At 44.4% G+C, this 20,183-nt stretch overlaps 1 protein-coding gene across 9 annotated transcripts in view; it reads right to left on the minus strand.

The window, feature by feature from the left end:
- Positions 1-20,183, minus strand: part of SP100 (SP100 nuclear body protein) — a 101,633-nt gene that overhangs the window by 47,625 nt on the left and 33,825 nt on the right. For 8 of the 9 annotated variants that reach the window (XM_088844994.1, XM_055397117.2, XM_088844958.1 and 5 more), the window contains 8 exons: positions 18,705-18,873; positions 16,623-16,706; positions 15,136-15,186; positions 14,796-14,867; positions 9,978-10,127; positions 9,393-9,476; positions 6,547-6,693; positions 5,748-5,831 (listed from right to left, as the gene is read on the minus strand). In XM_088844994.1, the coding sequence (XP_088701120.1) occupies positions 5,748-5,831; positions 6,547-6,693; positions 9,393-9,476; positions 9,978-10,127; positions 14,796-14,867; positions 15,136-15,186; positions 16,623-16,706; positions 18,705-18,873 (841 nt within the window). The remainder of the gene's footprint in view (positions 1-5,747; positions 5,832-6,546; positions 6,694-9,392; positions 9,477-9,977; positions 10,128-14,795; positions 14,868-15,135; positions 15,187-16,622; positions 16,707-18,704; positions 18,874-20,183) is intronic. The other variant, XM_055397116.2, reaches the window with a different exon arrangement.

A 20,183-nucleotide genomic window follows, 5' to 3' on the forward strand; every position in this document is an offset into this window, starting at 1 on the left:
AATAGAGTTTTGTCAAGAGAACGCACTGGTCATAGCAAACACCCTCTTGCAACAACACAAGAGAAGACTCTACACATGGACATCACCAGATGGTCAACACCAGAATCAGATTGATTATATTCTTTGCAGTCAAAGATGGAGAAGCTCTATACAGTCAGCAAAAACAAGACCAGGAGCTGGTGGCTCAGATCAGTTCAGTTCAGTTCAGTCACTCAGTCGTGTCCGACTCTCCGCGACCCCATGAATCACAGCATGCCAGGCCTCCCTGTCCATCACCAACTCCCGGAGTTCACTCAAACTCATGTCCACAGAGTCGGTGATGCCATCCAGCCATCTCATTCTCTGTCATCTCCTTCTCCTCCCGCCCTCCACCTTTCCCAGCATCAGAGTCTTTTCCAGTGAGTCAACTCGTCGCATGAGGTGGCCAAAGTATTGCAGTTTCAGCTTTAGCATTAGTCCTTCCAATGAACACCCAGGATTGATCTCCTTTAGAATGGACTGGTTGGATCTCCTTGCAGTACAAGGGACTCTCAAGAGTCTTCTCCAACACCTCAGTTCAAAAGCATCAATTCTTCGGCGATCGGCTTTCTTCACAGTCCAACTCTCACATCCATACATGACCACTGGAAAAACCATAGCCTTGACCAGATGGACCTTTGTTGGCAAAGTAATGTCTCTGCTTTTCAATATACTATCAAGGTTGGTCATAACTTTCCTTCCAAGGAGTAAGCGTCTTCTAATTTCATGGCTGCAATCAGCATCTGCAGTGGCTTAGATCATGAACTCCTTATTGCCAATTTCAGACTGAAATTGAAGAAAGTAGGGAAAACCACTAGACCATTCAGGTATGCCCTAAACCAAATTCCTTATGATTATACAGTGGAAGTGAGAAATAGATTTAAGGGACTAGATCTGATAGACAGAGTGCCCGATGAACTATGAACGGAGGTTCATGACACTGTACAGGAGATAGGAATCAAGACCATCCCCAAGAAAAAGAAATGCAAAATAGCTGTCTGAGGAGGCCTTACAAATAGCTGTGAAAAGAAGGGAAGTGAAAAGCAAAGGAGAAAAGGAAAGATATTCCCATTTGAATGCAGAGTTCCAAAGAATACCAAGGAGAGATAAGAAAGCCTTCCTCAGCGATCAATGCAAAGAAATAGAGGAAAACAATAGAATGGGAAAGACTAGAGATCTCGTCAAGAAAATTAGAGATTCCAAGGGAACATTTCGTGCAATGATGGGCTCAATAAAGGACAGAAATAGTAGGGACCTAACAGAAGCAGAAGATATTAAGAAGAGGTGGAAAGAATACACAGAAGAACTGTACAAAAAAGATCTTCATGACCCAGACAACCACAATGGTGTGATCACTCACCTAGAGCCAGACATCTTGGAATGTGAAGTCAAGTGGGCCTTAGGAAGCATCACTACGAACAAAGCTAGTGGAGGTGATGGAATTCCAGTTGAGCTATTTCAAATCTTGAAAGAGGATGCTGTGAAAGTGCTGCACTCAATATGCCAGTGAATTTGGAAAGCTCAGCAGTGGCCACAGGACTGGAAAAGGTCAGTTTTCATTCCAATCCCAAAGAAAGGCAATGCCAAAGAATGCTCAAACTACCACACAATTGCACTCTTCTCACATGCTAGTACGGAGAAGGCAATGGCAAGCCACTCCAGTACTATTGCTTAGAAAATCCCATGGATGGAGGAGCCTGGTAGGCTGCAGTCCGTGGGGTCGCTAAGGGTCGGACACGACTGAGCGACTTCACTTTCACTTTCCACTTTCACACATTGGAGAAGGAAATGGCAACCCATTCCAGTGTTCTTGCCTGGAGAATCCCAGGGACGGGGGAGCCTGGTGGGCTTCTGTCTATGGGGTCACACTGAGTCGGACACGACTGAAGTGACTTAGCAGTAGCAGCATATGCTAGTAAAGTAACACTCAAAATTCTCCAAGCCAGGCTTTAACAATATGTGAATTTCCAGATGTTCAAGCTGGTTTAGAAAAGGCATGGGAACCAGAGATCGAATTGCCAACACCCGATGGATCATCGAAAAAGCAAGAGCATTCCAGAAAACATCTACATCTGCTTTGTTGACTATGCCAAAGCCTTTGACTGTGTGGATCACAATAAACTGTGGAAAATTCTAAAAGAGATTAAAATCTCAGACCACCTGACCTGCCTCTTGAGAAACCTATATGCAGGTCAAGAAGCAACAGCTAGAACTGGACATGGAACAACAGACTGGTTCCAAATAGGAAAAGGAGTACATCAAAGCTGTATATTGTCACTCTGCTTATTTAACTTATATGCAGAGTACATCATGAGAAACGCTGGGCTGGAAGAAGCACAAGCTGGAATCAAGATTGCCAGGAGAAATATCAATAACCTCAGATATGCAGATGACACCACCCTTATGGCAGAAAACGAAGAAGAACGAAACAACCTCTTGATCAAAGTGAAAGAGGAGAGTGAAAAAATTGGTTTAAGGCTCAACATTCAGAAAACTAAGATCATGGCATCCAGTACCACCACTTCACGGAAAATAGATGGGGAAACAGTGGAAACAGTGTCAGACTTTATTTTTCTGGGCTCCAAAATCACTGCAGATGCTGACTGCAGCCAGGAAATTAAAAGACACTTACTCATTGGAAGGAAAGTTATGACCAACCTAGACAGCATATTAAAAAGCAGAGACATTACTTTGCCAACAGAGGTCCATCTAGTCAAAACTATGGTTTTTCCAGTGGTCATGTATGGATGTGAGAGTTGGACTGTGAAGAAAGCTGAGCACCGAAGAATCGATGCTTTTGAACTGTGGTGCTGGAGAAGACTCTTGAGAGTCCCTTGGACTGCAAGGAGATCCAACCAGTCCATCCGAAAGGAGATCAGTCCTGGGTGTTCATTGAAAGTACTGATGCTGAGGCTGAAACTCCAACACTTTGGCCACCTGATGCGAAGAGTTGACTCATTGGAAAAGACCCTGATGCTAGGAGGGATTGGGGGCAGGAGGAGAAGGGGATGACAGAGGATGAGATGGCTGGATGGCATCACCGACTTGATGCACATGAGTTTGGGCGAACTCTGGGAGTTGGTGATGGACAGGGAGGCCTGGCGTGCTGTGATTCATGGGGTCGCAAATAGTCGGACACGACTGAGTGACTGAACTGAACTGAACTGAACCTACTCAACTAAGATGAAAGTAGAAGGTGGACTCCCCAAAAACTGAAGCAAATTCATATTTTACTTGGGGCTTCCCTGGTGGCTCAGATGGTAAAGACTCTGCCTGCAATGTGAGAGACACAGGTTTGATCCCTGGTTTGGGAAGATTCCCTGGAGAACCGAATGGCAACCCACTCCATTATTCTTGCCTAGAGAATTCCATGGACAGAGGATCCTGGCAGGCTACAGTCCATGGAGTCACACAGAGTTGGACACAACTGAGCAACTAACATATACTTTATAAATCTAGTGAGTAAGTAGATTGAATGTTTTATTTAAAATATTACTCTTTTGTAGCATCAAGATCAAGGAATATTTTTGTTTCTTTTTAGGACTTAGTATGTTTCTATAAATAGATATGTTTCTAATATTGTCTGGGTCTTGAAAGTAGAAAGGGAGGAAAAAAATCACCAATTTGTACACTACAGAGATACAGATCTTATGGCAACTCTGGCTGCCACCAGGACTGAGGAAACATTTAGATAATCATTTTGAGCTCCAGTTTTACAAAGGAAATAATGCAGAATCCAGAATGCCAGCTTTGTTATTCCCTTTCATCTCTCATGAGACTTATTAGAGACCTTGAAACATTCATGTGATTGTGTTTTCTCCTCTAGAAACAACGATAGCAATGACCATCCTGCTTACCCTTTAAGGTTGTTGTAAGATTGTCTGCAAAACTCCTTTGAAAAATCACTGTATATGCCATGACTTGCTGAAGAATTGTCAAAAACACCTTGGGTTTCAGAATACCTTATCTGAAGTCTTTATTTCTGGTAACAATAGGTAGCTAGATGAGTTATCTTGTGACATGATTCAAGTTTGTGATTATATAATAATATAAAAGTGAAAGTGAAGTCGCTCAGTCATGTCTGACTCTTTGCAACCCCATGGACTACCAGGTTCCTCCGTCCATGGGATTTCTAGGCAACAATATTGGAGTGGGTTGCCATTTCCTTCTCCAGATAATAATATGACTTTCCAATAAAGGAATACAGTTCATACTTGAACAATATGGATTTGAGCTACACAGGTCCAGATGAGACTCAGATTTTCTTTTTTTTCTGTAGTAAAAACTAAATCACTAGACAATCCACAGTTGGTGGAATTCATGGATGCAGAAACTGAAACTTGAACACTCTGGCCACCTGATGTGAAGAGCCGACTCATTAAAAAAGACCCTGATGCTGGGAAAGATTGAAGGCAGGAAGAGAAGGGGATAACAGAGGACGAGATGGTTGGATGGCATCACCACTGACTCAATGGACATGAGTTTGAGCAAGCTCTGGGAGTTGGTGATGGACAGGGAAGTCTGGTGTGCTGCAGTCCATGGAGTTGCAACGAGTTGGACACAACTGAGTAACTGAACAACCAACAACATGGATGCGGACCTGTGTATGTGGAGGTGACTATAAGTGACAAGCAGATTTTGACTGCACTGAGAGTCGGTGTACTTAACCCGTGCATTGCCAACCATACATAACATTCTGTTCTTGGTAGAAGTCACCATATAAATCCAACATTTTGGGGCTTCTCTGGTGGCTCAGTGGTAAAGAATTCATCTGCCAAGCAGGAGAATCGGGTTCAATCCCTGATCCAGAAAGATCCCAAATGCAGCAGAGCAACTGAGCCCATGTGCTACAGTTGCTGAGCCCATGCTCTAGAGGAGCCTTAACTACTGAGCCCATGTGCCACAATTACTGAAGCCCACGTGTCCTAGAGCCTGTGCTCCCCAACAAGAGAAGCCACTGCAACGAGACAAGCCTAAGGGCCATCACTGGAGAGTAGCCCCTGCTCGCTACAACTAGAGAAAAGCCAAGGCAGCAATGAAGACCCAGCACAGCCAGGAATAAATAAGTAAATAAATAAAATCATTGAAAACAATCTAACATTTTATAGACACAGCAACTAGTTTTAAACACACGCATTACTTTTTAAATCTATTTCTTTATATAATAAAATAGAAAACATGCTCAGTCATGTCCGACTCTTTGCGGTCCCAAGGACTGTAGCCTACTAGGCTCCTCAGTCCATGGAATTTTCCTGGCAAGAGTACTGGAGTGGGTTGCCATTATCCTTCTCCAGGTGATCTTCCCAACCCAGGGATAGAACCTGGGTCTCCTGCACTGCAGGCAGACGCTTTACCATCTGAGCCACCAGGGAAGCCCTAATTAATGGGACCCATCAATTAATAGTGGAGAAGGAAATAGCAACCCATTCCAGTATGTTCGCCTGGGAAATCCCATGGACAGAAGAGCCTGATGGACTAAAGTCCTTGGAATTGCAAAAGTGTTGGACACGACTGAGCGACTAAATGGCAACAACCATCAGTTAATAGACCTCATCCTCAGAGAGAGATTTCATATCATTCTGCATTTCCCATGACAGTAAAATTCAGAGGATACAATTGCAAGAAAAACTGGATCCATGGTTCAGAAGGGACTCCGAGTAAGATGCTCCAGAGACAGCAGCTCTTGTGCAGATTCCTGCAACCCTGGCCTTGCTCTCCGACTTCCTTACCAGTTATCCTTCTTGGTGTTGATGTGGAGGGTTCTGGGAGCTCCTCTCCATCACTGGATTCTGCAGAGTCCTCACTGCTGATCACTGCACAGAGGAACAAACCCCGCTTAGGATCTCAGGGTGGAGCCCACGCAGCAGGAAACTCCAGAATGAGAGCACCGGGGAGACCTAGAAGCTAAGTTAATTCAAGGCACGTGGTCTGTGCTTGAATGTGGGTGAGCTGCAGGTTGCTCCTGGTCCTGCAGGAAAGGTGATGATGCTCACACGCAGAGGGTGGCTCTACCCATCCTGCCCACACTCCCTTCCCCCACCGTCCTGCTACCCCTCACCCCCACCCTAGATCTGCCTCTGGCCCTCTACTCCATTCTACCTCTTTCTTTCATTCTCGTTTTACTTCTTCACTTTCCTCTTGGCCCCTTTTCCTTACTTATGCCGCTCATTCCAGGGACGGTATCTCTTGATACCTCACTTGGTCTTCATGTGTTTCTTTTCCATCTACTCTCTTGAATATCTTGGCTTTCTATTCCCCCCCTCCACCCTTTGCTTTCTTTCTCATACTTTCCTCTCTTACTTTGGAAATAGTCTCCTGGACATCAATATTTATTACCCATCATCTATCTTCTGATATGTTTCTGGTCCCTGGGGAAACTCTTCCGCTAAACTCACAGCACAGGGTGCTGGCTCCCTGCCCTTCTTGCCTCTGCCCAAGGCCACCTGGACTGGCTGGCTGGACCCTGCTGCCCCAGCCTCTTGCCTGGTCCCCGTGACCCCCGCTCCACTTTCTGTCTGTCAGCCTTACCTATTATGTCAGACACCTGGTTATAGTCAGTCCTTGCTTGGGCTTGCAGTTGAAATTCTGAGTTAAAAAATGGCTTTTCCTTCTTTATATCCACCAGACGGACAGAACAGGAATTGATTTGTAGTCCATGGTTGGATGGCTTTGCTCCTGGATCAAATTTTAACGAATGAAAAATTTTAATTTGTCTCCCCAAAAAGGAGCTCACTAGCATTAAGAAGTCTTCTTCCTGTCATCTTACTGCAGAGGGAGGCTCCACCCAACCCTTCTCCTTTTTGCTGCTCAACTCTGTCCCTTCCTTCATGCTCCTCTCAACGCTAAGTGGAATCAGAGCTTCCCTAGTGGCTCAGATGGTAAAGAATCTGCCTATCATTCAGGAGTCTAGGTTTGATCCCTGGGTCAGGAAGGTCCCCTGGAGAAGGGAATGACAGCCTGCGCCAGTATTCTCGCCTGGGAAATCCCTTGGCGAGAGGAACCTCTCTGCAGTCCAGGTGGATGCAAAGAGCCCGACATGACTAAGTGACTAACGCTCTTGAGTGGAATCACTCACTCTTGTTCTGTCTGTGCTTTTGGGGGCAGGGTGGATATGGATTTAGCCACTTTTATCAACATTACGTGTGCAATAATCATTTGTATCCAGTTATATATACTTTCTCACTGCTGTATAACATTCCATTACAGAAATTATCCATTAAAAAATAAAACCAAAACATCTCCATTTGTGCGGGCTCAAGTTTTAGACTACTACAAATAATGCTATGATGAATATTCTTTTGTGTGTGTGGTGATAAAATCTGCTGATTTGTTGAAGAGTGTAATTGCTATGTCATAAGCTACCTGTATTTTCTACTTTGAAAGATTATACAAAACTGTTTTTCAAAATCATATGAAAAGGCATGGCTTGTTGAGAGAGCTTGTCAAATTTAAGTAACTAAAAGGAGTTTGGTGTGATGGGAATGTAGTATGATGGGGAAACACACAACTGGTAGGTGTGTGCCAGTACTCCACACCTGCAGCTTTGACTTCATGCCGAGGGCCACAGGAAGGTGCGTGCGTGTGTGCTAAATCATGCCTGACTCTTTGCAATCCCATGGACTGTAGCCCGCCAGGATCCTCTGTCCATAGGATTCTCCAGGCAAGAATACTAGAGTGGGTTGCCATTTCCTTCTCCAGGGAATCTTCCTGACCCAGGGATTGAACCCAGGTCTCCCACGTTGCAGGTGGACACTTTAACCTCTGAGCCACCAGGGAAGCCCAGGAAAACCATGATTGGTTTAATCCGCTCAGTTATGTGACTGTTAGTTACGCAGCAAAAGATAGTTATAGATATGGCCTCCGAATTGAGATGTTCAACAGATTGTTTTTTTTCTTGACCATGCTGTGTGGCATGTGGGATCTCAATTCCCCAACTAGTGATCTAACCTTCGCCCCCTGCAGTGGAAGCGCGGAGCCCTAACCACTGGACTACTAGGGAAATCCTTCCAACAGATCTTTGAATAAAGATCTCCAGGCACTTGGTGGAATGAGTCTAGCGATCAGGTGTAGGCTGAAGATGTACGTCCAGGAAACAATAGCTCATGGGTGTTATGGAGACCGTGGGGAGGGTGAAGATGACTGGGGACAGGTCTGTTTTTATCTGGGGGTTCCAGGGTTATTTTGACTATTACAGACTCCTTGTGCCTCCTTTTTGATGACAGTCTCCTCTAATGGGACAGCGTCTTGATTTCTCTCCTCTCTCTGTATGGTCCACTCTCTACCAATTTTTCATTTGTTGTCAAGTTATTCTCTTTGTTCCTCTCCCACCTCCATTTTTCTGTGTTTTTTTTTTTTTTTAGTATTCTTTTTCATTGGTATCATTCTCTATTCATCTCTTTTCCTCTGCATTTTTAAAATCACTGTCCCCAAGACCCAGCAGTGTCTAGGATGAGGCAAAGGAGGTGATCAGGACTCACGAAGGTGCCAACAGTAAGACAGTCCTTAGGTGTGCCCCAGGGTCTCCCCCTTGACCTGACCCTGCTGTCCCCTACTCGCTTTTTAAATGTATCCATTCTCTATTATGTTCCCTACTTTCTCCTATTCTCTGTTTCTTAATTATTAATATGACCTCTGTATGTCTCCTCTGTGTCAATTTTGTCATTCTATATATTTTCCTCATTTAAGCTTTCGGATCATCACCAAAGTTCTTCCTGTTTACTGAATGTCCAACACACCACATCCCTCTACCTGCCACTTTCTTTCTAGAAGGCCCTTCATCTGAGCTTCCTTTCATGCAAATCTGACCTGCAGCATCTTACGTGATTTCCATGTTTCTGCTATAACCTCTGAAAAGGAAGTTGAAACTTAATTTTTTTCATCAACTCCGCAACATGGCATTATTTGGATTCCATCTAAAATCTATCTCATTCTTGTAATTTGTTATTTGATGCTCCCCAGTCCACCTTTTCCTATTCTTCCTATTTGCACCCTCTTCCCAGGGACACCCTGTCCACCAAAGAGCTCAGCTTTCCTTCTCCATTGCAATTTACACCTGCTAAAATCAGCGAGAGCTTGTGGGTAAGGCTACATTGTCTTGGATGGTGTTAGGATCTGGAAGGGGTGAATTAGTATGGGAGAGGAAAGGAAAGCTTTTAGGCTCTTAGAAAAACAACGATGTAATTAGAATATTGGTAAGATACGACACTTCCTTGGCAATTCAATGGTTAAGACTGTGTTTCCAATGTAGGGGACATGGGCTCAATCCTTGTCTGGGAAACTAAGATCTCACATGCATGTAACATGGCCATTAAAAAAAAAAGGATAAAATAAAAGTTAAAAAAAGAAAGAAAATAGGTAAGGTAAGTAATAATTACTTTCTTTGTTAGAAGGCAATGGGTCGGGTGTCTCCTCCCTGGCATCTGCATTATTTGATTGGATAGGTGCCGGTTCACAGAACTCTGAAGATAAAAAGACCACAGCTGACATCCAGCAGATGTCCGTTTTCTTGCCTCTTCCCCAACTTCTCTTTCCTTCTTCTGTGCCTAATTTGAGCCTGTCTGCATTTATTGCCACCTTCACCCCATGAAAGTGCTGCGCTGCACTGATTCTGGAGCCAATCTCTCCCTGACTCTTGTTTCTGTTCCTCTTTCTCAGTGGGTCCGGGACGCTTCACCTTCTTAGTTTTTCTTTTCTCACTTTCTTCCTCCAGGTCTTTCCCATCAGTACACCAGGCTCTGTTCCTGCCCTCAGTGTCTGTGTAATTTCCCCTTTCTTTGTTAATAGATGTTTCCTCATGTGGTGCATGAATTCATTCTCTGTCACCAGTCAGGCCCTCTTGACCCCTTTAAGAGGGTAAGGACTGAATCCCTGGGCAAACCACCCGGGACCAGCACGTCCTGGACGTACCCTTCCCCCGTGGCAAGCATCTCTGCTCCCCAGGCAAAGCCAGCCAGCCTTACCTGCTGGTTCAGATTCGTGGTCACATTGTTCATTTGCTTGTTGGCTTTCCAGCTCATCGTTCTGGTTGCTGGGTGTCTTATTCCTCTTGGCATTTATCTCTTCTGTTTCACTGAGGTGATCTGAGAGTCTATTTTCAGGGGAGGCTGTACCTAAACCACATTTTGATTTATAAATATTTTAATTTCCTCCAATATCCAGCAGAATCCAACAGGAAAATACAAAGCACTCTAAGTTTTTAGAGCAGAGGATATTTAATCCAGGGATTGGCTACACAGCTGATGGAAGAGTGGAGAAGACCAAGGGGAAGAATGTGACAACATAAAGAAGAGTCAACAGGAAGCTACGGGAGGGATAGAGGATGAGATCACGGGCTGAGGTCACTGGGCAGGCAGAGGCTGGACCATGAATTGCCTGCTTCGTGGAAGGTGGAGTTGAGGCTGAGATGCGGCTGCTGCCAGAATTGCGGCTGGAGGCAGTGATGGAGAAGCACCTGGCTTCTCCTTTACTCCCACTCTCCTGCCAGGGTCTCCATGTTAGGAACCCAGAAGGGAGTCAGCAGCAAGGGGAGCTGACAAACAAGTCCACAGGGGGCAGTGGCCAGAGACAGAGGGCCGAGCAGAGCAGGGGAGGGGAAGGACTGAGTCCCCGGGCAAACCACCCAGGACCAGCACACACGGCCTTCCTCCATGGCAACCACCTCTGGTCCTCACTGATTCCATCAACCCCTCCTGCTCTGTTCCCTCCAGCCTCAATAATGTACGAACATAGACATATTTTTCACTGCACTTTGGATTTTTCTCTCTTAGTGTTATTTTTCTGAACAAAGTAATTTACATGAAGCATGATTTAAAATTATTTCCCAAAGTTTTAGTATGGAATGTGGGCCCTGATGCCTGTTTTGTTCTACATCCTCAGGACTGGGAGCCTCCTCTTGGGGTGAGGGGATGTGAGACACAGCGCTCCTCTCACCAGGGCACATCAGCCCACCTTGTTGGGTCAGACGCTCAAACACATTTACTGGTGACTTGCTGTGTATCATTTGGGTCCTGGGTTGAAGTTTCTCTCTTTATATTTCTTGCTCCCCACCATCAAGATGCTCTGGGATTTCATTTCCTGGCAAGGTTGCCCCCAGACCACGCTGTGAATTTCAGAGAACTTCATTGCTTCCTCCCTCCACACCCTAAACACACACACACTCACACACTGAATCCTTTCTCTTCTGCTCATTGCTTGTCACAATTCCATCTGCTTATCCTTTCCTGTTTCCATCAGCTGTACTAGCAGATGAATGGCTAATATGTATTCATCCATATGTATTTTTAACTGTTAACTTTTTGAATAAATGTGATTTGTTAAAAGTATTACTGTGTTTTTCAGGAAAGGAAAGTATAAACAAGAATGGGAGAAAATAATCTCAAAGGAAACAACTGACAAAGAAATTAATTTCCAAAATATACAAGCAGCTCGTACAACTCAATACCAGAAAAAAAAAAAAAAAACCCAACCAAAAATTGGGAATAAGACCTAAACAGACATTTCTCCAAAGAAGACATACAAATGGTTAACAAACATATGAAAATACGCTCAACATTGCTCATTATTAGAGAAATGCAAACTGAAACTACAATGAGATACCACCTCACACCAGTCAGAATGGCCATCATCAAAAAGTCTACAAACAATAAATGCTGGAGAGGGTGTGGAGAAAAGGGAACCCTCTTGCATTGCTGGTGGGAATGTAAATTGATACAGCCACTATGGAAGACGGTATGGAGATTCCTGAAAAAGCTAGGAATGAAACCATCATATGACCCAGCAATCCCACTCCTAGGCATATACCCTGAGGAAACCAAAATTGAAAAAGACACATATATCCCAATGTTCATTGTGTCATTTTTTACAATAGCTAGAACACGGAAGCAACTTAGATGTTCATCTACAGATGAGTGGATAAAGAAGCTGTGGTACATATATACAGTGGAATGTTACTCGGCCATAAAAAGAAATGCATTTGAGTCAGTTCTAATGAGGTGGACGAACCTAGAGCCTATTATACAGAGTGAAGTAAGTCAGAAAGAGAAATATAAATATTGTATACTGACACATATATATGTAATCAAGAAAGAGTGTACTGATCAATTAATTTTCAGGGCAGCAAGGGAGAAATAGACATATGGACATGGAGTGGGGAGGAGGGAAAGGATGAGCTGTAAGGAGAGAGTAAAATGGAAACATATAATACCATATGTAAAATAGATAGCCAATGGGAATTTGCTGTATGACTCAGGGAACTCGAATGGGCTCTGTGACAACCTAGAAGAGTGGGATGGGGAGGGAGACAGGAGGGAGGTTTGGAGGGAGGGGACATGGGTGTACCTATGGCTGATTCTTGCTGATATTTGACAGAAAACCACAAAATTCTGTAAAGCAAATATCCTTCCGTTCAAAAAAAACCTAAAGTAGCAAAAAAGTATTACTGTGCTTTCAAAAATCACTTTGAAAGTTCTTCTTTTATAAAAGCATATTACTAATTTAGAACATTCTTTTTAAATAATACATCCCTAAGGGAAGCTACATAGTAAGAGCCTTTCATGTTGTAGGTAGTTCCCCGAGACTCCTCTACGTTCCTTACTTACTAAGGTGAGTCATGGAATATAGACTTAAAATTTGTTATAGACTAGTGAGAAGGCAATGGCAAGCCACTCCAGTACTCTTGCCTAGAAAATCCCATGGATGGAGGAGCCTGGTAGGCTGCAGTCCGTGGGATCGCTAAGGGTCGGATACGACTGAGCGACTTCACTTTCACTTTTCACTTTCACACATTGGAGAAGGAAATGGCAACCCACTCCAGTGTTCTTGCCTGGAGAATCCCAGGGACGGGGGAGCCTGGTGGGTTTCCGTCTATGGGGTCACACAGAGTCGGACACGACTGAAGCGACTTAGCAGCAGCAGCAGTGTGCTGTAAGCAGGGAAAACTACGACCTTCAGTTTATCTTCCTGGGCCAGAAGGTGGCATTGCTATTCTCACTGCTTTTCCAGCCTGCTGCTGCTGCTGCTGCTGCTAGGTCACTTCAGTCGTGTCCGACTCTGTGTGACCCCATAGACGGAAGCCCACCAGGCTCTCCTATCCCTGGGATTCTCCAGGCAAGAACACTGGAGTGGGTTGCCATTTCCTTCTCCAGCCTGGGGAATCAGTAAATCCAATGAACACCTATGAGAGAAAAAAATCTCAAAGTGTACTAGGAATGCAACAGTTAAAAGCTTGGACTCTGGCACCAGACACAAGTAAAGATGATGATTAAATGTAGTAATAACAACAAATGCATGGAACACCGATACAGCCCCAGATAAGACTGCGAACGCTGTATATGACGTAACTTGTTTAAAATCCATCACCCTCTGAAATAGGTGCTATCATCATGTCCATTTTACAATGATGAAGTTGAGGAACAAAGAGGGCTAGTCACTATCCCAAGATCTTGAGGTAGAAGCTGAAGCCAGGCTATGGGCCCCTGAATCCCTGCTGTGACACTGCACACAGCAGTGTTCAATCCTGATTTTCAGCTGGGTGAACTTGTACAAATAACCGAATTCTCTAAGCTGATTCTTTTTTGTCTGAAAAACAGGGATAATATATACACATTTTCAGGTTTGGGGGAAGATTAAATAAACTACTGGCTGCATAAATATATGGGATACCATGATCAAAAAAATCAAATCGCTATGATTAATGTTTTAAATTAACAGTATATTTTTTGTACCAGTACTTTTTATTCAGGGAACAAACATGTACTGAATACCTTGTTGTTTAGTTGCTAAAGTGTGTCCTACTCTTTTGCAACCCCATGGACTGTAGCCTGCCAGGCTCCTCTGTCCGTGGGATTTACCAGGCAAGAATACTGGAGTGGGTAGTCATTCCCTTCTCCAAAGGATCTTCCTGACCCAGGGACTGAACCTGGGTCTCCGGAATTGCAGGCAGATTCTTTTTATTTTTTAAATTAATTTATTAACTTTAATTGGAGGCTAATTACTTACAATATTGTGATAGTTTTTGTCATACATCGATATGAATCAACCATGGGTATACATGTGTCCCACCATCCTGAACACCCCTCCCACCTCCCTCCCTACCCCATCCCTCTGGATTGTCTCAGAGCACCAGCTTTGAGTGCCCTGCTTCATGCATCGAACTTGAACTGGTCATCTATTTTACATATGGTAATATACATGTTTCAATGCTATTCTCTCATATTGTCCCACCCACGCCTTCTCCTCCATAGTCCAAAAGTCTGTTCTTCACATCTGTGTCTCTTTTGCTGTCTTGCATATAGGTCGTCATTACCCTCTTTCTAAATTCCATATATGTGCATTAATATACTGTATTGGTGTTTCTCTTTCTGGCTTACTTCACTCTGTATAATAGGCTCCAGTTTCATCCACCTCATTAAGACTGACTTAAATGTGTTCTTTTTTATAACTGAGCAATATTTCATTGTGTATTTGTACCACAACTTCCTCATCCATTCGTCTGCCGATGGACATCTAGGTTGTTTCCATGTCCTAGCTATTGTAAACAGTGCTGCTGAGCCACCAGGGAAGCCCAGTGAAAAGCTAGTGGCTGTTAAATGCATTCCCATCCTTGTTCCATTTCATAGCCTCATGACAATCTGCCTGTAATATCCCTATATTACAAATGAGACAGTTGAGCAATAAAATTTAAATAATAACATCATTAAGAAAGTTATGGGTTAATTGAAGTGAAGGGAGGACTCCCCCCCGCCCCCACCCCTGCCCCTGCCCCAAGGAATGCCCATCACCTGCTTCTTCCACCGCTCTGGTTGTAGCACTGGTCTCTGCCAGACATGACATCGAAGCACCAAGATCACTGCCTGATCAAACAAAACAGAACAGAAAATGGTGAAGCCAGATGCTGGGGCAAAACAATCAGGCCCAGAGTCTTTGGGGACTGACAGCAAGTGCAGTTAAGGAGCCCGGAAGCAGCGACCTTCCCAGCAACTCAGAGTACTGACCCTTGAAGATACTGCAGATGCAAAGACTGACAAATTTCTGACACAAAGAAGCAGCCGCTCCACCCCCAGCACAGCCTAGAAGGAGACACAAGCAGCAAAGCATCACAGAACAGAGTCAACAACAGACCATCATAAGATGAGGACTCTCCACCAGACCAAGTCAGGCCTCCAGAAGTTCCTAGGGGGAAAAATTAAAAATTTATTTCAGAAATTGAAGTAGGGACTGTGCCAGCCTCCCCTAATTCCCCTTTTCTTTCATTTTTTTTTTTTTTTATAAATAAGAAACTTGAGACCCCCAGTAGACAACAATACAGAGACCATCTGGGCCTGGTGGATCTCATCCAACTCTTGCAGCCAGACCCCAAATCCTTGAGTGGAAGGCAGGTCAGGGGCACTCCTGGCTTAGAGGGCTTTGGCCAGGCCATCTCTCTGCATGATCTCCACCAGCCATTCAGTACCTAGCGATGGCTTAGCTTGACTTCCACAGCCATGGTGAACTGGCCTTGGTCCCCAGAGTTGCCCTGACTGGTGACCTTACCTTACTTTCTGCAAAGTCCCCACTCCGTCTTCATCCACTCCCTCCTTGTACAGGTCTGTTTAATCTGTCTTGTTAGCCTCTCCCTGAGGATTCAATGTCTGATTCTCCTCCACTTTCTCCAGAATGGCAACCCACTCCAGTATTCTTGTTTGGGAAATCCCATGGATAGAGGAGCCTGGTGGGCTACAGTCCATGGAGTCGAAAAGAGTCGGACATGACTGAGTGACTTTCACTTCACCTCCCTCTTTGTATATTTCCCTCCTTTTGTTTCAGGGTTCTGTCTGTCCCATTAGGCTACCAGGGAGTATCCAGGGTTGAAAACACAGGCTCTGGGTTCAGAATGCCTGGTTCCATCCTTGCTCGTTTGATCCCAGGCCAATTACATACACAGTCTCTCTAGATTTCAGCTTCCTTATCTGCAAAATGGGCACATAAGTGACAATACTGTCCAATGGCACTAAACCCACAACTGCCAGAAGAAGCCTTCAATCGAGTGAGTGTTAATTAACTTGCTTGTTTTTGCTGTGTCCTTGACCCCTTTCTCCTTTCATCTTTTTCTTCTCCCCTCTCTCAAATACCCACATCTCCTCCAAATCTCTACCATTCCTCACCACTGAATCCATACGACCACCTTTATCCTTTACTATTCCTGCTCTTGAACAACCTCCCCTACATTTAAATCAGTCCTTTTTTCTGCCATCATCAACGGCCTCCACTTTGACACTGACCTTGGGCCCATAGTAATTAGCCCATCACACCTTCACATTGATCTTCTCCTGTAGGATTCTTTCTAAATCACAATGACTTCCAGGCAGTCATTCTGTTTAAATCTGGTTACTGACACCCTGGGTTCCTCTTCTTTTGTCTTGGTACTTGGGGCAACAGCCTCTTGTCATAGCCACTCCTCCAGCCTTAGCCTCTGGTTAGATGCTCATACAAACATCCCTGCCTGCCTCCTCTGTGCTCCTTCATCGTTTCTTCCCTGATTCTCGATCTGCTCAGGACTCAGGCCTCCACCTCCCCTTCTCGTTTTCCTCTTAGCAAGGGAGAATTGGTTTGCTCTTGGTCTCAATCACCTTGCTCAAGGCTCAGTTGGATGGCAGGCCTCTCCTCCCTCTCTTCTCCATCGATTTCTTCATAACTAAGTTTCTCTTGGATTGCTGAAGAGAGAAAGAGAAAACACAATTAGAGATCTCCACCAGAGACCAGGAACATCATCTTAGAATTGCACATTTAGGTACTTCCAGCTCTTGGGTCAGTCAGAGTTCAGTGGATCCCAACCTTCTTGGTAAAGTTCCCCCATCATCTTTGGACAGAAAAGAGAGACCCCAGCAAGGGAGCAGATATGTTCCCTGCACAGAAATGAGCCACTTGAACGAAAGGATAAAGGGTTCCTGGGGACATCCTGAGGCTGTCAGTCATGTACAACGAACGTCACCCCACGCGGCCAACACAGGTCAAAATAAATAAGGGGAGTGAAATGTGTTAACTGCTCTGCTCAAAATGTAAGAAAGAAACAAATTTCTTCTGGAGTATGACTAGGATTCTAGAGGTGTGTGTGAGTGTGTGTAAAAGAGAAAGCCCAAAGGCTTTAAAGAGGGCTCTAGATAAGAGGAGGTTTGGGCTTAATTGTGTTGGGGAAGATGTTCAGTTTCCAAAGAGACAAACCAGATGGGGTGGGGGGCATGCTGGGGTAGCTAGTTGGAGCTCCCAGAGTGGTCCAGATCCCACAGAAAAGGACGCTCTGAAGCTGCACACAGGGATTGCCTATTGCGGCACTGCAGGGCATCCCCATGACTCCTGGACCCCCACGGACCCAAGAGGCTGCCAACAAGAGGAGGCCAAGACACCAGCCCAGAGACCCTGCATGTAGGTAACTTAGCAGATGTAGGAGGAAGGAAATAAACCAAGGAGCCTAGTGGGTAGATCACTGCCAGGAGTCTAGGAAGGAGACATGGTGGGAGGCTGCCTCAGTGCTGCTGGCAGGAGTGCCTCCTGGGAAAATGCCCACTAGGGGTTGAGATGGACAGGACTGTGGGAGCCACAGGTACTACTTTGTCTTCCCCAGAGCATGGGTCAAGTTCCAGAAAAATCAGATGGCAGGTATGAGGAGGACAGTGGCCCAAAGCCCAGAAAAGGTGAAGGAGGCCTAAGGGTGGGAGAACTTCAGCACATGAGACAGGGTTGAGGCGGGAACCTAGAAACAGGAGAGATACCATACCCTGGACCACAGTCCCCATCCTCTGGAGTTTAGTCACTGACCCAAGCTCTTGTGGACAGCAGTGACCTCTGCCAGGGGCAGGGGGTTGGCAGCAAGTGTAGGTGAGTCAACAACATTTAAAAAGGATCAATTATACCTTCTCGGGAAAAAAAAATCAATATTTAGTTATATGTGGCACCAAAAATAACCCCTGGAAGAGAATAGCCTTTGTGATTATTTGAGGAGAAAGTATGATTAACACCATTTTTCCTTTAAGGGAAAATTTGATATGTTAACTTTTGTGCTAATTACTCTAGAAATCTGATGAATGTGGCCTTCCTTCTGTGTTACCAGGTCAACCCTGAGTTTGAGGGCTTAAAATGACCTGTGACTGGGAGGGTCTACCTATGGACTGTTCTTGGGTCTTCTTTGAAACACCACATTCTTGGGTTGTGGTGATTCTTATAATATGGCTTGTCCCTCTAGGGGTCCCTGAAAACTATGATTCTGGAGTTGTTGAGATACTGACCCTGTTGATCTGTTGTTTCTAAGCCAGGATGGATCCTATACCCACAGCTAAGCTTGAGATGGGTAGTAATCAACTCAGTGGACTGCTGTGTAGGCCACTGCTGGCCATTTGTCCTTCTATCTAAATCGGATGGCACTGTGGCTCTGGTTCTCCTATGAGTCTAAGTGTCTAGTTAAGCAGACCTCCAGGTTGGTGTTGTACCACAGCCTTTATAACATGAGCTTTGGGAAGAACTTGGTGGCTCAGATGGTGAAGAATCTACCTGAAATGTAGAAGACCTAGGTTCGATTTGAGAAGACTCAAGTGTGCTTTGTTAACTGTTATATCCCCACTGCTCAGCACCAGTTATGGCACATGATGGGAGCTCAATATATACTTGTTGAACAGAATTGACCTTGAACATCAAAAGGTAGAAAATAAACTAATTACCATTTTCAAAGCCTTTACGAACATGATTTAAATCAGGATATTCCTGCATGTTGACGTCGCTGAACAAAGCTTCCAGAAGTGACTGGTTAAATGTCTTCTCCAGCTCACTGAGAACATTGTACACCACTCTTGGTACAGGGACCAGGTTTCTACAAGAATCTTGACAGTCCTTAAAAACAATGAATGAAGAAAAGTATACATACAGACTTCCAAGTTAAAAGAGAGCCCTAGAAAGAGATGTCAAGTTAATGTATTCCAATTTCCATACATAGATATCTTTTCATGTAGAGGTTTAGCATTTCTGTATGTTTGTATGACTACTAAGTGAAACAATAAATCCTCTCTTCTTAAAACTGTTTGTGAATCTGATCTCCTCACCCTAACTTACATTAGATGTAAGAAGGCACAATTCTGAAGATTAAAAGTGGGTTCAAAGTTAATGAATATGTAGCTAAGAGCCTGGTCAACTTTTTGAGGAATAGACTTGGCGAGTGATGAGCCACTATTCTGTTGACTGGACACCGCCTGCCCCTTCACCAATACTGACTTGGCCTGGAAGAGCTCAAAGAAGCCAGGTTACAGTTCTCCATCTTGTGAACTTGGCCACAGGGAAAGCATGTCCGGAGGACAAGCTGAAGACTTGCATCTGTATCTCCAACAATGCCTATCACTAAAATTAACTCAAGGTCCAAGACTCCAGAAAGAGCACAGATAAATACATAAATAAGGAAATAAATAAGTGGAAAAATAAAAACCCCTGTTGGTGAAAGAAAACTGTTGGAGAAAGAATAGCAGGCATCTACTCCCAAATTTGTCCTAACAAGACCTCAGTTCCCTGTGGGTTTTAATGTTCTCAGATCTAAATTGGTTGGTTTAGTCACTAAGTCATGTCTGACTCTTGTGACCCCATGGACTGTAGCCTGCCAGGCTTCTCTGTCCATGGGATTCTCCAGGCAAGAATACTAGAGTGGGTTTCCATGCCTTTTCCAGGGGATCTTCCCGATCCAGGGATCAAACCCAGGTCTCCTGCATTGCAGGCAGATTCTTTACCTACTGAGCTACAAGGGAAGCCCAACTGTTTAAATTGATGTTCTTTAAAAAGAAATGCTGTGTCAATTATTATTTCACTAAATCATCTCATTTAAATTATTCATGAATTTATTACACTTTCTTTTAATTCTTAGTTTATGCTGTACTGTGTGTTTTAAACATCTGTGGAGAACAACTGTTTTAGATCCAGCCTGCCTGACTCCAGTGGTCGCCAAGAGCACCGTCCCTTCAGTCAGAGGAAGGACTGTCTCCACTGATGCCTGTTTCCACTCTCTTTCTCCCTTTCTACCTCACAGCAATACTTGAACATTTGCAGCAACAGTTAAAAGATCTTCTATTCATAAGACACTCCTCAGTGAGCTAGCTGTGTCCTGACTTTTGTGTTCAGGATATCAAAGCATAACTTAGTTTGGGGTTGGTTTACCAGAT

Source organism: Moschus berezovskii, chromosome 2 (genome assembly GCF_049115385.1).
Source record: "Moschus berezovskii isolate FMDL1 chromosome 2, NW_MosBer_1.0, whole genome shotgun sequence".
Classification (NCBI taxonomy): Eukaryota; Metazoa; Chordata; class Mammalia; order Artiodactyla; family Moschidae; genus Moschus; species Moschus berezovskii.